This window comes from Microtus oregoni, unplaced genomic scaffold, assembly GCF_018167655.1.
Source record: "Microtus oregoni isolate MIOR12 unplaced genomic scaffold, Mior012 000016F_ref0000370, whole genome shotgun sequence".
Lineage (NCBI taxonomy): Eukaryota > Metazoa > Chordata > Mammalia > Rodentia > Cricetidae > Microtus > Microtus oregoni.
This window is the reverse complement of record NW_024543075.1, coordinates 29,403,558-29,419,351: the sequence shown is the minus strand read 5'-3', so window position 1 is coordinate 29,419,351 and position 15,794 is coordinate 29,403,558. Positions and strand designations below refer to the sequence as shown.

Genomic DNA, 15,794 nt, shown 5'->3' with positions numbered 1-15,794 from the left:
AATGGTGCCTCCACTTTATCTTGCTGCCACATGACATAGACACCTGGGGACACAGAGACAGCAGAAAGACTTCAGTGGAGTAGTATACAGATTTTCTTAAGCTACCACTAATCACAAAATAGCCATCTCAGAAACCAAATTTTCTCTTCCTGGACACTGGTGCTCTGATATCTGCCACTACACTCCGTTTTCTCTTTCGAGCCACAGACCCCAGCGTAAAGCTGCTCAGAGCTCAGCGTTTGCACTGCAGTGCAAGTCAGGAGAAGGGAGGGCAGACATAATGACTGAGAAGAAAAGCCCTTCACTGAACAGACACCTGCCTGCCCTTCAGCTGGGCTCCCTTCTCTCGTGGAAGTTCCCAGTTTCCAACTGCCTCCCCAGGCTCCGTTCAAGCATAATAACCTCAGAGTACCCCATATTTAACTGATTCGTCAATGTTTACAAACAACTTCTGCCAAATCCAGTTTCAGAAACACCAGTATTCTGGTGACAGTAAATAAGAAATGCTTTATTCATTGGGACACTGTTTCCTGAAGTGACTACTGTGGAAAAGAAAACTGACATCAGTTTCAAATCTTTTTTCCCTAAAATGAATATATATTCATTTATATATTATATATAAAGATGATATATCAATAAATATACTTATATGTTTATATTAAAAAGAAGATATATAAAAAGAAGATACTTTTATATAAAGAAGAGTCAATGGATGAGATAATTCTAGCACATAATGGGCCTAGCCTGCTCCCCATCAGTCTGTCCCAACAGCAGTCAAGCTAGCCCAGTGGAGAGCCTGCCACCATATTAATCTCAGCTACTGCTGGCAAGACATTCTAAGAGAAAATGCTTTCACTTAAATACACAGGTGACAACAGTCAAGTCTGCACTTGATTGAGGATGGACTCTAGTCTCATTCTGATCTGGGAAATACTGAAATTTCCTCCTTGAAGGATCCAACTTTACATTCTTAATGGACTGGGTGGTGGATGAAATAAACATAGGATCTGGCAAGAGATATTACTGGTTTTACATAATTTATTTTCTTTTATTTTTGAATAGGTAAAAATATTGGACTCTGGCCCTGATAACTTAGAGTGGGAATTACTATATATGAATTAAAAATGGTTACGTCAGGACGTCCCTCAGAACTCAGAGGGTATTCCCTTGTGCTCCATCAAGTCCCACACAGTATATCAATTTTTATTCCCCTCTCTCAAGCCTGGTATGCATATTGTTTAACTTCTTAAATTCTAAGTGTAGATATAACTCACAGAAGCCAGGCAAGGACTTGACTTATGGGAGATGGCACATGTAAGATTTATATCAACAACTTAATGTTAGACAAGGTCTTCCGTGTCTGGTAGCCATACTGCACAACTTCATCTGTGTTTAAAAAGCTATAAAATAAATTGGAAAGGTTCATTTACTATCCTAATTTCTCAAGCACTATCGATCTGATAACAAGGCCTGTTTTAGTGTGAGAGCTAAGAATCGGACCCTGTTTTTCCAGAATAAAATACCCTGCTCCCTCTTGATCATCTCCAGGCAGCACTAATTCTCAGTTGACCATTTCTGCATGCCTGATAAGCCTTACCCCGTGACAATGGAAACAGCTCTCATTTGGCAACCAGAGGAAGTAGTTGTTCTTTCTTTGCCTCAAGTCAATATGAAGATAATATTAATTACAATTAATTACAATGTTACATAATGATTATCTTATATTCACATTACTAATTTGTAGGTTCTGAATGCACATGTGTGTATCTACACAGAATATGCCCATACCGGCTCCTCCTCTAGGAGCACTAAAAGTATCCCTGCACCCATCATCCAGGAGCACCACTAATGATAGCATGGACACAGATACTGGGCATGGGCTTCCTTGGGGCCTTTTACAGTTTTCTCTAACCTCAAAACTACTGTAAGGTACCATAATCATCCATTTCTAGGGATTAGGAAACGCAGGCCTTTGGATCTAAAGTAACGTCTCTCAGCTAATAAATAGTAAAACAGACTACAAAACTAATTATTGACTGGATTGGAACCTGCATCCTGACTCATTCATCTCCAAAATCTGTACCAGTTGCCCGTGTTCTAATATAGCATGCCTGAATCCAGATTGGTTGCTTTGTGGGCAGGAATGTAGATTTAAATGTCCCTAGATTTCTGCAATTGTCATGGATGTTAAAGTGTAGTCAATTTTATAATTTTAAACACCTTAAGAAAACAACAGGTAATGAGCTGAGGATGCAGCAGAGTTGGTAAAGTTCTTACCTAGCATAAACAAAGCCCTGGGTTGATCCCCAACATCAAATAAACAAGGCCTGGTGACTCATGCCTGCAATCCCAGCACTCAGGAGATGAAAACAAGAACATCATTGTCATCCTCAGTTATATTGGGAGTTCTAGGGTAGCCTGGATTACATGAGACCCCACCTCAAAATTAATTAACTAATTAAATAAACAGAATTTTGAATGAGCACATATGTAAATGTAGTATGTGTGATATACACGCATATGTGGTATGCAGTTGCATATATAAATATATCACAGCAGGACAGAGTGTCCTGTTCTATCTCTCTGCACCCTACTCCCTTGAGACAGGGCATCTCAGTGAATTTGGAATTTAGCTGGTGACCAGCAAGTCCCAAAAATCTTCCTGTCTCCACCACTTACAAAGCTAGGTTTCAGGCATGAGCATGTCCACATCCAGCTTATAATGTAGATGCTGGGATTTGATCTCAGATCTTATGCTTGTTGAGCAAGCACTGTTACCTGCTAAGCCATCTATCCAGCCCATAAAGAATATGTCAGAGCGAGGAATAGTTCATGTTGCTGGTTAAAAAAAAAAAAAATCTGTTTAGAACAATACAGAAAATAAGCCAGGTAGTCTCTGAAATATCACTAAATGTTTTTTGTTCCTTTTTATAGACCATATCTGATTTTTAAATGAACTGTCTCCTAAAACCATACATCTAACACCATCATTTTCTTGTGTTCCTTATATACTGCTACAAAAATTAAAAGTCAAACTACTAGAAAAACTAGCTACAGTTATTTACTTTATACACAGTCTGTTTAAGGTTGCTAGGAAGCTAAGTGTCTGTGACCAAAGATAAAAGTATATTTTAACTACTCATTTAGTTTTTAATCTATGTCCCAATCCTCTACACTTTTGGATGGATAGATGGACAGATAGATTGATAGATGGGTGGATGATGGGTGGGTGAGTGGGAGGGTGAATGAATGGCTGGATAGTTGGATACAGAAAGCAAATTTAAGCAACTTAGAATTCACATTTAAGTGTGTAATCCATATTACCATGTACAGGTCAACACTTCTCAATTTTATTATAATTATACACAAAGAACTTTTAGCCTTGCCCATGCTGTGACTGTACCCTAACTAAATAATTAAATCAAAGTATTTGACATGGGCATGAGATGTCAGTACTTTTAGAAGTCTTCCATGTAATGACAAAGTGCAAACAAGATTAAGAACCACTAACATGTAATCTCTATTGAACTAAGCAGGAAACTCTGTCCTTGCTGGCTAGCTTCCACCGTGCCAGAGGGCTCCTGGAAAAGCTACCGATGGTCAACCCAGTACTGGACCTTGCATGCAACAATACCAACATGCTAGGCAATATGTAAAATAGTGGCATGATTATTATGGAGTAATAAACTTCTATTTGATTGATTTTGAGGCTGTTATTATAAACCAGGTCAAAAGTCCTTGACAAAGAAGGTCATTGAACCTAGTGAGGGAACTTAGCATTGTTTTGTTAAATGGCCATTCTGTCAAACTGCCTTCTAAGTATTTATTTATATTCATATATTTTTGCTGCTCTCAACTTTGGTCAGAGAAACTTAATTTTACAGTGGGCAATCTCTCATAACTGGTCAAAGTATTGACTATCAAGGACTGAGTGCTCAGATTCAATAAAGTATGTGTTTTTAAAAAATATTCTAGAAGGCAATAAATAAGCAAATAATCAGAGGGGATATGTGGTGGCCCCTGTTCTTAATGGTAGCACTCTGAAGCCGAGGCAGAAGAATCACTGCCAGTACAAGGCCAGTATGGGCTATGCAGTGAGACTTCATCCCCAAAAAAGACAATAAAGAAAAGAAAAAAAAAATATATATATATATATATATGTTATTCCATTATGGTCATATACCCCTATGTCTCTCTCTCTCTCTCATACACACACACACAAAGGAGGATGATGAGATTAACTCAAGACTTATACAAAACTACACACTCAGTGTAAAGAGGACCAAGAAACAAACAGAAGAAAGTGACCTTCTTCTTATAAGACCAAGTCAGCGTTGTGTGATTGTGTGATGTCACCTGCTGATAACCACCAGAATCATCTTGCCCACTGGGAAGCTTCGTGCCCTACCTAGGAGGTGAGGAGACTCTCTAGCACTTTAATATGAAGTAAGAAGCAAAGCCTCTGACTTCCATGAATTTTCAGAATCTCTGATTTGGGAAGCTGGGGACCTAGGATCTGAGAGGTGAACAGGTCTGATGAGATAGGAATGTGTAGACTAGACAGGGTAAAGGAGGGGAGGAACACACACAGGAAAAACCAGACTTAGAACCTTCAGTTCTCGCCTGCCTAGCAGCTTTGCACAGGCCACATTTGGAAAGTAAGTAGCTAGTGGATTAAGTCTGCAGGGCATCTCATAGGAACTTGTATATGCTCTTCATATTTCTAGACCCATTCAAAACTAAACAATCTAGAGTGATTAATGTATAGTTTTAAACAACTTTAAGACTTTGTCATTTTAACTTTTATGGTCCTTGCAATTCATAAATTACAGCAGCTTTACCTTTTCTTTATAATCTAGAAACTTCATTATTAAAATGTTTCAAGCAGGCTATAGAGCATCTATCATTACTTTAAAAGTTAATTATATTACAGAAAAGAAATAATTAGATTTGCATTTTTATCTTGGTTTTAAACTTCCAAAGAAGATCACCACAGCTTGCCTGTGGGCAACTGAAAACAGCACACAGCAGAGAAAGAGAGAGGAGAGAGGGTCTGTTTTTCTTGGCTAATTCATGATTGAAGATAGAATTACAAGATATTTTAAGGGCTTGCTGAAGCTGGGGGCTAATCCTAGACTTCTAAGCTTTGTTTATTTCATTGCAATGGCAAGAGACTAACAGACACATGTACAATGCCAATAGAAGTATCAAATTGCTTTCGATGGATTTATTTGCTTCTTTCTGAGGCTTTTGGAAGGAGATCCATTACCGATCGATACCACACAGAACCAGACTGTTTGCTAGAGCCCAAACAGGAGCCCTGTAATTGCCTTCTGCTTCTCAGCCCTAAATGCAGTTAGAAAAGAGATGCAAACCTAAGCTGGCCTGAGAGTGGAAGCCAGCTCTCGACTGTGCTCTGCTCTAGCCATCTTGGAAAGACAATAAATGGAAGGCCCAGCTCTTAAAATTAGAGGTCAATTAGATACTTAACGATGAAGCATATCCTTAAATATATATCTATTATTTTATGCTAGCAAAAAATTAATTAACCAGGTCAAGCAGGCCATGAAGGCTAATGTACAAAGCAATTATTTCTGATCTCTAGACAACTACTTCACATACAAAGGTAGTCCTTTATCCTGCTCAGCAGATACCTGAAATGTCTGCAGTTAATCATGCTGAAGGGAGCCACAGGCAAAGTTTAGCTCAAAGCCAGAGGCTGCCTCAAACCACCACATTTGATTGCTTAAGATAATCATGTTCTTGCTTAGAGTATTTGTATATCTCTGATTAACTCACAGGGAAGGGAGAACACACATTTACTGGTGCTCTACCACACAAGTAATGTGCACATGAAATACAACGACAACATGTAGGAATAACTAAACTAGAAAATAATAGATATGAAAATACTAAATATTCATGTGCTCCTAATAAAAGAATAAATCTTTCATGAAATATAGCTGAAAAACAGTTTGGGTTCTACAGCAGTTAAAAGAGAAGCTTCCAGCATAACAAAGTCTCTGGAAAAAAACAGCATGGCACTTGTTTCTGGTTCTCTATAGATTGAGTTCCAACCTAACATGTATCTGAAATGATGGATGGGGGCAATCATTTGGATATTTATCATAAAATAGAGAGATAATGATTCCAAGTTTCCCAGTTTTACTCAAGAAGATACGTTGCATGAACTGACATCAGCTCTTGCTGTCCAGAAAGTCAAGCGCCTAGGAAACCCCCAGCAGTCAGTTCATCTATAGGAGACTATTCTTTAGTCAGTCTTGAAGTCAGACCACTTGATTGACTCTATACCCTAGTCTGAAAAGACTTTGATAATTGGGTAACTCCATACATCTCGGGAAATGTAAGGATTTTTTTTCACAAAGTTATTTTAATGAGCTGGACTCTCTTGCAAAGATGAAATTGCAGCATGAGATGCCATCGTTAAATGTAATCCTAGTGACAGGGTGCAGGTGCCACAGTATAGGATATTGTATCCATGAAGAAAGACTTTTCTGATTCAAACCTAAGATATGGCCAAATGAGACTAGATGAAGAAATGCATAAGGAAATCAAGGTATCTGGATTTATAACATGTTTTTCCATCTAATAAAGCCTTCCCTTGACTAACTGATTAAAACACTATAACAACAATTCGATACATCAAAAGTGGGTTTTGTATGTCAGTTCACATAACTCAAGAATAAAGTGCTTCAGAACACTGGCTGAGGTACCACAGTGCAGCTCTTAGGGAAGGTGGGTTGAAATGACTGAAGCCAGTATCTTTCTTTGGAAGTACAGCATTAAGAAGACCCACATTCCATGAGCTCTTAGCTTTACATTTTATGGTCATGCTGTCCTGGGAATATAAATCATGCCTGACTTTTCCTGGGTTCCATTGAGGAGATTCACTTAGTATGTAACAACTTCGAGGGGTCACCAGCTCCCCCGTAGACACCAGTGGATTTGAGTTCACCAGGCAACAGCATCTGTTAACATTAAACTGTGTTAATTATCATTTAAGGTATTATCCTGATTTTTTTAATGGTAAACATTAGATCAAGAAAACTATTTTAAAATTTAGTTCACAAAATCATTCATTATATTTTTTAACTCTATTTACACAGTCTTAGAAGCATCTTTTAAAAAGTATAGTTAGGATTAGGATCCACCAAGAAAAATTATGATATATATGTATGTGTGTGGATATATATATATGTGTGTGGATATATATATATATATATATATATATATATATGCACAAAGAGGAAAAATATAAAGGAAAAATTATCTGAATTGCACATATAGGTTCTGAATGATTACAAAGAAAATTCTCATGGAACTTTTATAATACTATCTCAATAATGTCTTTTCCTAATTCTAATGAAAGACCATGGTTTTCATTTTTGGTAAATCATTGAAGTTTTCATTTGTTGCTCTTAAAACAGGTCCAGATGTGTTTGTATGCAGTTGTTAAGAGAGTTTAGACACTTTTCCCTTTCTGCTAAAGCTTGCCAATTGAAAAACAAATTAGCATACTAAATTAGAATAATGTCTTGAATATAGCAACTTAATACCTACATCTGATTATGAGGGCAATTCTTGCTGAACATGTGGGCTAACAGGTTTTAAGACTAAGATTGTAGAAGGTTAAAAGTGTTAAAGCTTTCAAATTGCCTTTGGAGTCATTGGGAACTTTACGAAAAGCAGTTAAGCTGGTCTTTAATCCCAGAGCTAGGGAGGCAGAACTGTTGATCTCTCTAAATTCTAGGCCAGCCTGGTCTACATAGTGAGACTCTGTCTCAGAAAAAGAAAACATTAAAGGACTAGATTTAATTTTTAATCATCTGGTTAGTTCTGTTTAAGATGGAAACATATTTTCCTTTGTGTGATTTTTTTAAAAAAGTATTATTGAAGTAGCTTTTAATCTCACATTTTCCCTCCAAAAGTACATTAAAATTAACCCAACTGTAATCTTATAAATAACATTATGTCTATGGCTGGTGAGAAACTATCTTTAAAAATACAGCTAACTCATGTTCTCTCCCAAAGAACTAGCTGAAAGGTTGAATATCAAAACTTGCTTTGTAAGTGTCAGAGATAAATATGTTTTTTGCAAGGAGTGTTTTCAGCATTTGAAATATTCTTAGAATGGTCTCCCGCTGATAAGATAAGTGCTGACAAGATAGGTCATGAAGCAGGAGCCCAGGACAGAAGGAACAGTAAACATAAGCCTTACTGTTCTCTTGTTTTGAAAAGCACGGATTCTTGTTAGAAAGAAATCTAGATCCCTAAAACGAGTCTAACACTGACATTGTGTATCTTAGCTATTTTATAACTTGATTTCTGAGTTCAATTGCTGATTAGATTTTTTAAAATTTAAATAAGTAAAGATGTGTCAAAATTAGATAATTAAAAATCTATTAGAAAACAGTTTATATTCTCTTTGTGTGTATGTGTGTGTGATGTGTGTGTGTGTGTGTGTGTGCGCACGCGCACATGTATGTTTGAGTGGATACATATGTGGAAGCGTGCACATACATGTATCGCATGCCTGTGGAGGCTAACAGTCAACCTTGCATGCTATTTCTTGTGCGCTATCCATTTTATTTTATTAAGATAGTGTCTCTCATTGGCCTAGAGCTTACACCACTGAAGTTATATCTGGTTAGCCAGCAAACCCTAGGAGTACACCTGTCTCTGTTTCCCCAGTGCTGGGATTCTAAGTAGGGTTCTGAGAATGAAACTTGGGTCTTTATGTTGCGTGCCAAGCATTTTACCAGCTGGGCTATGGGATCTCTATCTTCTTAAAGTGAATATTCAGATTAATATTTTAAGATTGTGTCCCATATTTATTGAAAACACATCAATTTCATGTTACAACAATGAAACCATATGTAATTAATAACTATACTATTTCATAAAAATACTACTAACTGACAGCTATTCATCTGAGATTTTCAGGAGCTTGGAAAGATGCCAATCAAGACTGTCAGTTGCATAAATAACATTGGATGAAAAAACAGAATATATTAGAAATACATAAATACATACCCTTATAGGAGAGGCCAGAAAGGGAACTAACTTATCATGTTACTTAACACCCCTGAGTTCTTGGAGAAAGCTAGAGAAACATGTAAGAAACCACAGACTAAACACCTTAACCCCAGGAGTAGGAAATTCACTGGAAACTTTAAGAAGTGCAGACAAGGGGACACCTGGATAGCCATGTAATTAAGGACCTCAGCATGAGGCATGAAAGAGATGAGAAATTATTCCCAGATTTAATTGTGAAGCCTGACCATCAAAATGCAAAAGACATTCTATCTTGATTTTGAAATGTGGATTTTAATATAGAATACAGAATTGGGACAAAACCAGACAACACATTCCAGCTAAATCCTCAAAGTGAAGTTGCCCAAACAAAAAGCTAAATTGAAGAGAGGTACCTCTTCAGACACTGTTGGAATTTTCAGTGTAGTCATCGTGCCCAGAACACTAAGAATGATTAATAAAATGAAGGAAAGATCTAAGTTAAAATCACTGGCATTCATCAATACAGTAGAACATTAGAGGAACTATGAGTTTATGTCACTGGTGCTTTGGGAGTGCAAGAAGGCACTCAGTAAAGGTGCTCAGCCTCAGTAAAGGTGCTGAGAAGCCTCCAAAGACACTGGCTCAGTTGTAGTGGGCTAGATTCCAGCAGATTAAAACATACAACAAACAAGAGAAGAATTCTATGGTTGGCTAAGCATAGCTCTGGGATGAATGTTCTGCAGGTTAATCTAGACAACCAGTGCCTTATTCTAGCACTTTCTACAATTCACACACTTAGGTTTCTATTCAGAAATAGAAGGCATTCTCCCTACCTATAAGAAAGAGCTGTTAGTTGATTTAATCATTAAGTGTCTAAAGGAACAACATAAATCAGACCATCACCTTCCCTTTGCAGACCCTGTAATGAACTGCACATTTTTATATTGCCACTAGAAAAATAAATAAATAAAAATAATGACTTGACTTCTCCAAAATAGGTTACAATTATTCAGAACCTTTTTTTTTCCTGTCTGGATTGTAAATTCCTTGAAGACAGGCCACTGTTCATTTCTCAGTCTGTTTACCTTAGCATCCAAAGACAGTGCAGCTAGAACTTGCTAAGAAAAAATTAATACCAGGCTTTTCCCAGATTCTTCTCAGAATTGACCCAACCAGTCCTAATGAGGAAATAAAAGTAATCTTCTCTCCGTGACCCTATTACATAATAAAACACAAAGCAGAAAGTGGCTTTTAGCAGTGAAAACAGCCATCTATGTATGTATGCTGCCTTGGAAACCAGGAAGTTTTAGCTTGGTGGCATTAGGGCAAATGGAAGAAGGCAGGGCTGAGGAGGGTGGGTAAGTGTATTCTGCTCATATGCCATACCAGAGAATTCTGTGACCACCACCTGGCCATCCCCTTGGACAACAACTGTGTACCGCATCATCCTCGAATAACAAACACACTGGCACTGTTGATAAGACAGTCGTGCATTTACAACACCTTAAATTCCATTTTCAATGAGAAGCACATTGGGTAATCAGATGAGGTAATAAAACACACTGACCTGGATCTGTTGCTGCAGGAGATTAATCTTGTGCTGCTGCTGGAGAAGTTGCTGCTGTTGTCTTGCGATCTATCAGAAATAAAGTTCCATTAGGTTAAAATGAAATGCTTTGCAGCTTTGCCATTACCCCCGCGTCTCTCCTACTACTGTACAAACGCTTTGCTGCTCCTCCATATGAAAGACTCCCTTTGGATGGAGGCAGTGCGACCAGAGAGGAAAGGAGGAGATTCTGAGCCAATGGGGTGCTCCTACTTTACTCAAAGGTGCAAACTACAGTTTTGTGCTCTAACTGAGAGCAAGCTCCTCAGTTTACATCGACTGGTTGGAAACCACAGAACTTTGGAAACTAGATCCTTCCAGAATAAAACAGGAGAACCCTGACCGCTTTTGTCCAGAGGTTAGCCTTGCTGGGAAAAGTAAAGTCTGCAACAATGGGCTTCCTAATGCGCCACCTGTCTACTTATGTCATTTGACATGGTACACTAACAAATATTCTCAGAGGGACATAAAAACATAGTAAACAATAAAACAAAAAATAGCTTTTTGGATGGCATTCTCTCACCTACAAAGCATTTTTAGGACAGAGATGCACGTGTTCTATTATACAGGATTTGCATGCACTTGTTCTATTATACAGGATTTGCATACAGGTATTATAGTTCCTTGCTTTACACAGCAACCAAACTCAGCATCTGGAAAAGTTATCTGGTCTATAAAAAGAAATACTAGTCATGAAATTCAAACCTTACTGGAGATCACATCTGCCCCTTAGGATGGCAAAAGACTTCCATAAGAAGGCAGAGCTTGCTGCCTAACTAACCAGGTGCTCCCTGTCTGCCCACTCACTGCCCACCTTACAACTGACCATAGCCTTAGGCTCTAAACAGGATTCTTCCAGAGCATGAACTGTGAAACAAGGATACATGGAGAGCCCAAGAGCATAGCACCCAGGAGGACATAATTCCACAGTGCTTGTGGTTAAGAGTTTCTCCTCCTACCTATTTCCAAAAGCCAGGATTCTAGACCAAGCTGTGTTGGATGTGAAAATAAGTGTGGATGGCTCCAGTGCCCACCTGTATACATCCTCCTGTCACACTCCCTCACCTAGAACCCAGGAAATACCCAAGCATGTCATCCAGCGTATGACAACACAGAGGGAGACTTCCTGATGCTGCTCCATGGTCTGATGACAGCTGCCTCAAACTGGAAATATAATGCTGGGGCCTCTAAGTGACTCCAGTTTGAGAACTGGGATTTCTCTTCCCTAGAGCTTACGGTCCAACGAAAACAGTATTTAACCAGGTTAGGATGGGCTTGCTAACACTCAAATCCGAAACGGACCACTCACTCTGTAGCTCTAGATATGGACACTGGAACCCTTGACTATTTATTTCCTCTTAGCAAGCTAGTGAAACACCACCAGGCATCTAATATTGATGGTCCCTCGTAAATGATGAAGTGCTGTCTAGAAATGCATCGGAAACACCACAGCGCAATTACCATCATCCACTCTCCACACATGGGTTTGACACAGTGAAGTATGGTACATAAGCACCATGTGGCTCAAACTCGGAATTTTATTTGCCAATCGGTTGAGCTACATGCTCGCTTCATTGAGCATGACAACCTAGTTTTAAGTGTCATTTAATTTTCATTTTGAAATATAATTACAAAGTGTTCACTGTAAGATATCACTCGTCTGCAAATGTGTCAAGATTAATTTGTGCTAGCTTATTCACAAGTGTCAATAGTTAATTACTGTGTCATCTCTGGATGGCTAAATGACATTCTAACTTCTGATTTTTTACAGTGTTCCTTTATGTTATTTTCCATTAGGGGCTGAGTCCATATTCCTACATGTGGGCAAATACTCAAGCATATAAAATACCAGACGTCACAACTCATTAAAATCAACAGAGCATATACTGCTCTATATATCCCTGTAAAATACATTTAACTGAAAAGATAATTCCAGTAATAATGTCAGATTTCTAAAAACTGCACATTAATTTGGGTCTATCTGATCTAGGGCATGAGAGACTATGCTATAGGATCATTGTTATATTAATGCACTCTGGGAGACAAGAAAATCATTTGTAAAAGTAGTTCATTTTCTAAAAGACATACATTTAAACTCTGATACCTTTTCTTCATACTCATTTCTGACTCAATCATGTCCTTTAAGGAGCCATGAACTGATTTGCTTTCAGTGACTTATCTGCAATCTAGAAAGTGACTAACTCACCACCCAAACCAATCCGAACTTCATGGAGGAGGGACAGAGTAGTTATAATTACCTTGAACAGTAAGCATAAGCCAGACAGGGATATCTGGCGGGAATGAGCTGTATGGGGCGGGGGAGGAATCACTGGGCAAGTGAGCTAAAAAGTCCCACGTTTCTCCAGAAGATAATTCCTTCTTTTCTAGAGAGAAAAGTGGGGCCCGGAGAGAACCTGCAGCAGCACTGGGATTAGCTGGGCACCTCTGTAGATTCCTTTACCTAAGTAATTCAAGTCACACACTTTCCAAAAGTCATGTCTGCTTAGCTAGGATGTTCCCTTAGCTCCGATGCATTTGCCCTCAGTTTTCTTAAAGACTTGATTTCTAGAAGTCTCCCTCCTCCTTTCCTGCCTCCTCCCTTCTTTCTTTTCCTTTTCTTCTTTTAAATTTTCCTGGTTTTATATTCTGAAGAAGCCTACAACAAAAAGACCAATCAGTGTGATTGCTCGGGGAGTTTGGCGCCCACCCCACCTCATCTCCAGCTCCCTGGCTCCTTTTGCCAGCCTCACCTGTTCTTGTTGTTGGCGAGCAAGGTCCATTTGCTGCCGCTGTTTCTCGATCTGTGAGGCTGCCAGCTTTTTCTGTTCATCGTGCGCTGCCAGGAGCTGCTCCCGCAAGCTGATCAGCTGGGTGATCATGGTGGAGAGCTGGCGTTCCTTCTCTGCTAGGCTCTCAGGTGTACCTAAATGAAAATGAGAAGAAATCTCACAAGCTTGAGGAATGTCTGAAGGAATCAGAGAAAGAAGAGCAGAGTTTCGAAGGAGAACCCCTTAGACAAGGGTCTGGGACAGTCACTAAGAGTCACTGTGAGCGCATGTGTGCTGTGATGTAGTTAGTGTTGTCCATGCTTAGAACCATATTGTCACCTAGACTCTCCCTCCCCCTCTAAAACCAAAACCAAAGCAGAACAATCTACCCATCTACTCCTTCTTATGACACACCCATCTTTTGAGCAAACCAAGAAATCTGAGGTTCTATAGGTATTTAATGGTGAGTGTGAGGGAGATTTTCTTCAGTGGTGTAGCTACGAATAAGGAGCCCCAACTCCTGAAAATGACCCTTTACCCATGTTCTGAAAATGACCCTTTACCCATGTTCTGGAAGTAGCCCTAGATAAAGTCATTGGGTTACCAAAAAATAATCAAAGATAAATTTGAAAAAAAAAACAACAACAACAAAAGACAAGAAAACACGGGTGTGGGGGAGACTAGCTGAGAAGGGGAAGGACATGAACTCCAGCAGAAGGGTACAGCAGAGTGTAATGAGAGGCAAGTATCAACAAAATACATCACACACGTGTAAAATTGGTGTGACAATCACCCTACTATGTGTAACTAATATGTGCTAAATAACACGTTTAAAAAGAAAACAAAGTTCTATAATTATGACTAAAATTCAAAAACTTTAATATCTTAATGTTCTATAACTTCCCTCTCCTCAATGACTCAGTATCAATAGCGAGGAAGGATATAGCAGGTGCTTACTAAACAGTATCTAAGGAGTTTCCTCATCACTGTCCTCAGAGGCTTTCTATTGTCAAATGGTCTGTCTGAACAGAGGTAGGGGGTCACTCTCTTGGCCATAGAATACGTTTTCAAGAGAATCAAAGCTGCTTTAGGTAAGAAAGTATTAAGGTTTTGTTGTTTGTTTGTTTGGTTGGGTTGGGTTTGTTTTTGACTAGGGATCAATCTAAGGTTTCCACATTAGTCCTCAAAGGCAAAAATGTTGCTTGGGGGCCCCCTCGCCCTTTTGCCATTTGTCACTCGTCGAAGGAAGAAAACAAGCTCAGAGGCTGGAAAGGTTATGCATAAGGATGTGCAGTTTAATGAACGCAAAGATGCTGAGCACTTACGGTATGCGTTAATGGCACTGCACAGTCTTTTATGGACAAATTGCACAGCTCTCCTAAGTAAGGGGGACAGGATCCTTTTGTGAATCTAAATTAGAGCATTTTACCGCAGCGTAGGATAAGGATCGCAGGCACTGTGTTGGAGCCTCGCCGGTTTCATTATAAAGAGGAGACCTTTGCTTTGAAAGCTTTTCAGGAAGATCCAGCAGCTGTCAAAGGGGCTGAAGAGTGCTGATTTTTGTGAATGTGGAAGGGGAGACTTTCAGCCCTGTGAAGCCCTACCCATGCCTAATAAGAAAACACCGGAACAATCGAAGAAGCTAAAAATATCTTAATTATGTATGTCTCTACTTTCTGAGTGGCCCCTAGGAAGAAGTTGTCTTTGGAGAACACTGGTGAGCCCTTGTTGGCATGTGATTCCTTCAGGGGAAGACAGATGGCTGCAGAAGAGCAACCCAGTTAGAAACACCTTCGGATCACGAATTATAGGCTCAATGTTCTTTATTTATGGCTAGAAACCAAATATGAGTGAGTACATCCCATGTTCCTCTTTTTGGGTCTGGCTTACCTCACTCAGGATAGTGTTTTCTATTTCCATCCATTTGTATGCAAAATTCAAGAAGTCCTTGTTTTTTACTGCTGAGTAGTACTCTAATATGTATATATTCCATACTTTCTTCATCCATTCTTCCATTGAAGGGCATCTAGGTTGTTTCCAGAGAACTCAAGAACAATGGCAAAGGGTTTTTGATCCTACTGCATGTACTGGCTTTGGGGGAGCCTAGGCAGTTTGGATGCTCACCTTACTAGACCTGGATGGAGGTGGGTGGTCCTTGGACTTCCCACAGGTCAGGGAACCCTGATTGCTCTTCTAGCTGATGATGGAGGGGGACTTGGTTGGGGGAGGGGGAGGAAAATGGGAGGCGGTGGCGGGGAGGAGGCAGAAATCTTTAATAAATAAATTTAAAAAAATAAAAAAAAGAAACACCTTCGGATTTTTAATACCAACTCAGATCCTTAATAAAGAAGAACTCCCCGTGTCCCTGAAAGGAGGACTGATCT

At 39.2% G+C, this 15,794-nt stretch overlaps 1 protein-coding gene across 5 annotated transcripts in view; it reads right to left on the bottom strand.

Moving 5' to 3' along the window:
* The window catches only part of Sox6 (SRY-box transcription factor 6), a 560,562-nt gene that overhangs the window by 170,966 nt on the left and 373,802 nt on the right, over nt 1–15,794 (bottom strand). For all 5 annotated transcript variants that reach the window (XM_041666382.1, XM_041666383.1, XM_041666385.1 and 2 more), the window contains 2 exons: nt 13,393–13,565; nt 10,604–10,672 (listed from right to left, as the gene is read on the bottom strand). In XM_041666382.1, the coding sequence (XP_041522316.1) occupies nt 10,604–10,672; nt 13,393–13,565 (242 nt within the window). The remainder of the gene's footprint in view (nt 1–10,603; nt 10,673–13,392; nt 13,566–15,794) is intronic.